The sequence below is a fragment of the Artemia franciscana genome, chromosome 14, assembly GCF_032884065.1.
Source record: "Artemia franciscana chromosome 14, ASM3288406v1, whole genome shotgun sequence".
Classification (NCBI taxonomy): Eukaryota; Metazoa; Arthropoda; class Branchiopoda; order Anostraca; family Artemiidae; genus Artemia; species Artemia franciscana.
Genome location: NC_088876.1, coordinates 32,865,767 through 32,872,700, shown reverse-complemented (window position 1 = coordinate 32,872,700; position 6,934 = coordinate 32,865,767). Strand labels below are relative to the sequence as shown.

Sequence of the window (6,934 nt, the reverse complement as noted above, 5' to 3'; positions counted from 1 at the left end):
TTTTTTAAATAGTCAATAAACTTTTGCCAAAAAATTGAAAATATTGTTACAATTTTCACAAATATTGTCTTCTTATCGACCAAAATCTTTACTTATTGACTAAAACTAAAAATACGCGAAACCCATCTTTTCAATGCCTGAAGTTACTTTTATTCTATTTAATTCAACTCTTCTTGCTTTTTTAAATAGTCAATAAACTTTTGCCAACAAATTGAAAATATTGTCACAATTTTCACAAACATTGTCTTCTTATCGACTAAAATCTCTACTTATTGGCTAAAACTAAGAATACACAAAACTCATATTTTCAAAGTCTGAAGTTACTTTCGCAACATTAGAATATACATATTAAACTAATTCTGATCTTTTTAAATAGTCAATATACTTTTGTAAACAAGGTTGAGAATATTCTGGTGATATTCACCCAGTTGTCACAGTTATTGTCTTTTCCTTAGCCGAAAATACCTTGACGCTTATTATTATTCCGGAGTATTTGGCTCATAAAGTACACCTTGATGTAGTTTCTTTTTCTTTAATTGTTGACTGCTTGTAGTTCAGACTTTTGATTTCTTATTATACAAACTTATTCACTACTTCTGACCATTGCTTATATCCTTTGATAAACCTGATTAATAGCCAAAAAAATACAGCATACAATATCTTTAAAAAATTATAATATAATTGAGATTCAGCACTAATGAAGACATGTTCTTTCATAGAGCGGCCCCTGCTTATGGTGCTGGACAAGGTGCAGCTGGCTATGGGTCTGCCCCACCTGTTGATAATTATGCACAAGCTCCTGCTTACAATGCTGCTCCTGCTGTACCTGCACAAGCTTCATATAATGCACAACCTCAACAAGCATTTGCAGCACCTGCTTATCCCGAACAAGGATCTTATTCTGCACCAGCCCAAGCTGCTGCTCCATACCAAGCTCAAGCTTCGTACAATGCACAACCTCAACAAGCTTTTGCAGCTTCTGGTTATCCCGAACAGGGAGCCTATTCTGCACCAGCACAAGCAGCTGCTCCATACCAAGCACAGCCTTCGTATAGTGCACCAGCTCAGCCAGCTGTCGGATATGCTGCGCAAGAATCATACTCTGCACCACTTGAGGCAGCAGCTCAGTACCAAGTAAGACATTTGTAACTATGTAACTTATCTCTAGCATGATGTCTAAACCACGCTTATAGTTGCTATAACGATTCTTTTAGGAGATTTAAACTAAACCCAAGCTAATATTGATTTTTAAAACTCCCTAACTCATTTTTGCCAGCAGCACATGTTCAAAAAACGTAATATACTCATTGTTTTAACTTTTGAAACAATTCCAAAGTGAGAAAAAAGTATATGGCCGACTGCACAGCTAGATTCTTCCTAAGAAATTGTGAAATATGCCGACTGCACAGCTAGATTCTGTGCAGATGGCCTACTGCATATGGCCGACTGCACAGCTAGATTCTTCCTAAGAAATTATGAAATATGCCAGGGTTAAACTAAGGTATTTTATCCTGGCTATTAAATCTTTAAATTCTCATTTCATCCAGTTTCTTATAACAATCAACAGTTTTCACATTGTATTGAAAACATTTGAATCTTCTCATTTGCACATCCACAGTTTTTTTTTACCCAACTAATATTATTAATGGGATTCATTTATATAAAAAAATACATGCATTACAACAATGTTCAGAAGCTATGGCCTGCAAGGGACTAAAATCAGGATAGAAAATAAGGACAGGAGAAAGATTGTCCTGATTTTACCCAAATCGAGGAAGAAGTGAGATAAATGTGTATAGGAATACATAGAGACATTTTTAATTCCTTATAGAGAAATTGCATTCAATATTGAAGATTTAATACCCCCCCCCCCCCTATCCCGTAATCTCAGAAGAGTTCCTATTTTAACCATAAACTTCCATAGATGCGTTTTCATCTGAATTCTTCAGAAAAATCCTTCATAAGAAATTTCAGAAAAAATCATTCATAACTATTTTCATCTGAATTCTTCAGGAGTAACAAATAACTGGTTCGAAAGAAATATGTAAAAAAAAAAACTGACTCCTCTAAGAACTTTAAATTTAAATAGAATAATAAAATATCCTAAATATTATTAATTTTTTGCACTCAATGCTTGGAGTTAATTTATTGATTTATGATTCAAATTACCACACAAACGTAGCAGTTGGTTCCTTGAATAAAATTTGAGTTTCAGCGCCATTTTTTCTTTCCTCTGCAAGCAATTCAAATACCATCAAGAAGGTCACTGCATTACTTTCTAAATTGATATCTCCGCATTTCTAAGGAAATTTAGCAAATGGAATGTATACTTGTATCTTTTTTTATAATTGTATGTTTTACGCACTAATAATGCTATTTTTAATAAAGCTTGACAAAGGTACCATTCTGTGGGTCACTTGGAAGGAATGCTAATTATGTAAAATGTGTACAACCTTCAATGGAATGTGACGCCGGATTTCTCCATTCCGGTTTTGAAATTGCGACCCAACAGTGACCTACATTTACAACAGATAATAGAATCGTTGAGCACGTAATGCTGCACGGAACAAAAAAAATTGGGAGCGGCTAACTTGCCTTACTACAATCAGATATACTCAATAATTGAATAGCTGTCAAGAAGATTTACCTAGATCTATAAGAATATTATAAATTAAAGGAACTGGTTATGAACATAGTTAAAAGTGTTAGTATTTCGATGGGACAAATAAGTTTACGCTATGCTTAAAAAGAGGAAATTCTGAACTTCAGTCAAAGAGTACTTTCAAGATATATGATCTCTTAGTCAGACCTCCACCATAGCTTCAAAATTCCCCTTGGTACTTTTGTATTATTCAGAACACACTCAATAAGTGAATTTAGGTTCTTTCGTGAAAAAAACTGCAACGCAGATACATTTTAATTAAATATTTTATATATAGAGGTGGTTAGGTTAGGTTAAGTTAGGTATTTGATATAATGCACCCCCTCCCCTAATGTGCAAATACATAGCCTAAAACTTTGATAAAGCTAATGAAATAAAACAAAATATGATTGAAATATACTACTTTATTAGGATAATAAAATATAATTGTCTCTTTTTCAGTCTTTGCCAAATCCCAAATCTTTATTTCAAAATCCATGTTCAGACACTATCTTCTACCACTATGCGTAGCAAACTAAATTGAGTTTTGTCTTTGTGGCTATGAAACAGGATTTTCTCAGCAAAATTCTTGAGTGTGCTCTGAATTTAACTGAATCAATTGAATAATAAATAAGTATCAAATATTCAATTAAAATGTACCTTTATCGTAGTTTGTTTCACAAAAGAAGCTATCTTCACTTATTGAGTGTGTTCTGAATAATACACAAGTACCTTCCCCTCTTCAGCATTGTTGCCAAGTATGTCACATCAGTTTGAGATCCTGGGAGTCTTACTCGCTGGAACTGATTTAATTTAAAGCTGCCATTCCCAAAGTGGGACGCGGGTCCAATCGGTCAGGCATGGTAATATTTTGGTGGGTTATGGGCAGGACGAGCATCCTATGGCTGACTGTACTTTAGAGCCATAGTTTTGAAAACCTTTCTCCTTGCAGGTGACGTGAGATTAATATCGAGAGTAAACACCAGGGAAAAAACTAAGAAATTATGGAGATGAGAATCCAAATCGTAAAAATGTTTGAGTGACTAATGCGTTAATACCCATTTTAAGTTCAAAGTCATAGACATTAGGGGTGTCTTCAAAGATAAAAATATTCTATGGAGGGGCAATACCCTCGCTAGAATATTTTTATCTTTAAAACTAACATTTGTCTTTCCTTAAACTTCCCAGAAAGCTTCAAACCGCAGAGACTTACCTGACTTAACTGCATGACTTAATGGTTTTGAAATTTTTAATATACTGGAGTTCTAAAAAATTCAAGCTAGAGAATATTGCAGAAAACATTTTTTTTTCTAGACTGAAATGACCTGAATTTGCTCTACTTGTGGACTGGTAATCCCAAACTATACATAATTCCGATAAATGATAACATTGTATTAAGTGCGTTCAATTTAATGCTACTAAATTACACTTATGGTTACTTAATTCCATTCGTTGTAAGCACCTGCAGTAACACATGAAAGAGTTAGGGCCAGATAAGTTGCATGGTTTCAAAATCATCATTTTTTCAAAGGAAAGTGAAGGTATTTACGCGTTCATCAAAATCATCATTTCAAGTGATTGTTCGTTGATTCAGGCACCTTACACTTCCTTACCTTAAGTGTTTGCCTATGGCCAGATACCCCTACTGTTCTGCCTTAAACTGAACTTGTAGTACTCAATATTGGAATGTATAAACCTCATTAATAAAAAAAAAAAAAAATGGAATTGTGTTATGTAATGGTGCAATTCATTGGGTAGGCAAATGGGCCATTAGCAGTGGCTTTTGGTAAATCTTTGTTTGGATAGAATACTACTATAGTAAATTTCACACTATGTGGGTCAGGCATAGAATTGGCAGGCAGGTTATTTTCTCACGATTTTTTTTTTCTTGGCTGTGGTTTAGCCTGTCAGGTAATTCAAAAGCTACTGACTACTGTTAAGTTGCTGGCATCGTTTATCTGGGTCAGTACTACGCCTCAGGGTCCATAAAAAAATGTATTCGAGCATTTAAATCAATGAAAAGGATTAAGTTTTTTTGTTTGTGTATTATTTTATTCATGCTGAAGTTATCCAAAGCCATAATAAATGACTAGCGTTGAAAAAGAAATTGCTGGAGAATGAGACATATAATAACTAAACATAGCCTTCCGTAGCTTTGTAGCCTTTGATAATGACAAATCATCCTGATTTAAGGGTTTATTTGTAGATCTTATTTAGCTATTTATTTTTAGGCTCCAGCTGCAACTGGGTATGATCAACCAGCAGCATACTCTGCACAAGTTCCAGCTGCAACTGGATACGATCAGCCAGCAGCATATTCTGCACAAGCTCCAGCTGCTTATGCTCCAGCAGCTGCTTCTTATGATGCCCCAGCTCCAGCTTATGGTGCTCAGCCTCAGGAGTACCATGCCCCAAACAATCAAGGTTACTACTATTACTACTATCCAGTAAAAGCTGGAAAGAAAGGAATCAAGCTTCCCAAAGCTTCATTCCCAAGCTTCAAAGGAATGTGGGACGGAATGAAAGGCCATGCCAGTGGCTTGTTTAACTCCTTTGGCGGTGGTAATACCTATGCAAAACGGAGGTCAGCGGATGAGGACACAACTTTAATAGGTCTGGGAATTACCAGTATTATTCTTCTTATTATTGCATTTGGACTTCTTATTTCAGTACCCTTGATCGATATTACTACAGATGATCAAGTTGGCCAGGTTTTCTATAACGTTAATCTCGGTGGCCTCGGTATTCCAAATGCTTCCTATACTAAATTGAATATCCAGGGTCTTATAGGTCGTTCCATCGGCGGCTTCCATTTGAGCGATTATTTCACAATGGACACACTGAATTCACTAGCCAAAACTGTTCTTAAAGCTTTAGTAGAAGTAGAAGCTAAACACAAAGCCAAGATATAGCAGATTGTACAGTTCATATATCCGGGATGGGTCTGTGCAAGCTTAAACAGGTTGTAAGTAAGCACCCCTTCTGCTTTACTTTCCTCTTTCAAAAACAACAAAGAGCAAATTAATTTTGAAAAGCTTTCTCGTATGTACTAGGCTTTTCATTCAATTTTTGTTTTGTAATTCAATAGCTAGAAGAGTAAAGCTATTCAATTGATGAACAAATAACTTCAAATAAAAGAATAAATAAACTCTTTGTTGGTTTTTATCAAGGAATCATGGATACTTAAAGCCTAAAATTAATCTGTTGTATCAATATATGTATATAATATTTTTAGCATTTAGCCTACACTGTATTGATTGCATTAGGTTTTAAGTATCTTTTTCCGCTGAAGTATGTGTCAAAATCTGTTAAGATTTTCATAAAATACTCAAATTAATGAGCTAAGTACAAGAGGTTGATAAACTTGCCTTCCAACAAATGAAAATCAAGTGACTATTGCAGAATGCGCTGAATAGCGCTCCCTCAGCTTTGTACCAAAGCTTTAAAATCAAAAATATAGTCTGAACTTTGTGTTTTTTTACCTTTCGGAGTAATTTCTTTTTAAATTAATAGCAAGGTAGAACGCATTTACCACTTTTGAGATTTATGAACTTCTTGTACCCACATTTTTAGCAGTAAACAGCTTCCGACAAGACTTCAGATTCATCACTTTTGTATATAAATTACTCACTATATTCTATCTGAGCTTAGCTTTCCACAACCCCTAGTTTTGTAAATTACAGAGGAATATAGTTTCCTGGGAAAGAAAACATCACTGAATAGTGAGCACTTTTTATTTTTATTTTATATGTATATAGTTACTTTTTGGAACATAATTGGTATTTAGTCGGGAATAATTTCTTCCCAGTTTATCTGGCTCTTTTTTTAGTCATTAATTTCACTGGATTTTATCTCTTGAAGTTAAGATCTTTTTATGATAATCGCTTAATTCAAGTTGGGTTCGTTATATAAACAGGCAAAGTGTTCTGACTAAGTACCATTATGTTTCTCTGTACAGTTTAGAGGGCAACCAGACTGGGTAGTCGTTTCTGCACTTGATCCTCCTGGTGTTTTTTGTTCTTTTTTTCACAGGGCCTTGCAACGCTGTACATAGCTTCTTTCTCATTTTGGTAGTTTTCTTTTCATACATGTATATTTGAACTTAAGAGTAAATTTGGACTATCTTTTGAACTTGATTTTTGAAAGGACATCTTTTCTATCTTCTTGTGCGTTTGTTAGGTAAAAATTTACCACATTTAATTACTTTTAAAATACTACTTTCTTTATTGACAGTTAAAGTTAAATTGACTGTTAAAGTTACTAAAAACAATGACCTATAAACCCCATTTTTTT

General features: G+C 34.4%; 1 protein-coding gene across 1 annotated transcript; it reads left to right on the top strand.

The window, feature by feature from the left end:
• The first annotated feature begins 690 nt into the window (after positions 1 to 690).
• LOC136035600 (RNA-binding protein EWS-like) lies at positions 691 to 5,568 on the top strand. Its single transcript, XM_065717479.1, has 2 exons — positions 691 to 1,134; positions 4,873 to 5,568. The coding sequence occupies exons 1-2, from the start codon at positions 706 to 708 to the stop codon at positions 5,551 to 5,553; spliced, it is 1,110 nt and encodes a 369-aa protein (XP_065573551.1). The 5' UTR covers positions 691 to 705; the 3' UTR covers positions 5,554 to 5,568.
• The last annotated feature ends 1,366 nt before the right edge of the window (positions 5,569 to 6,934 follow it).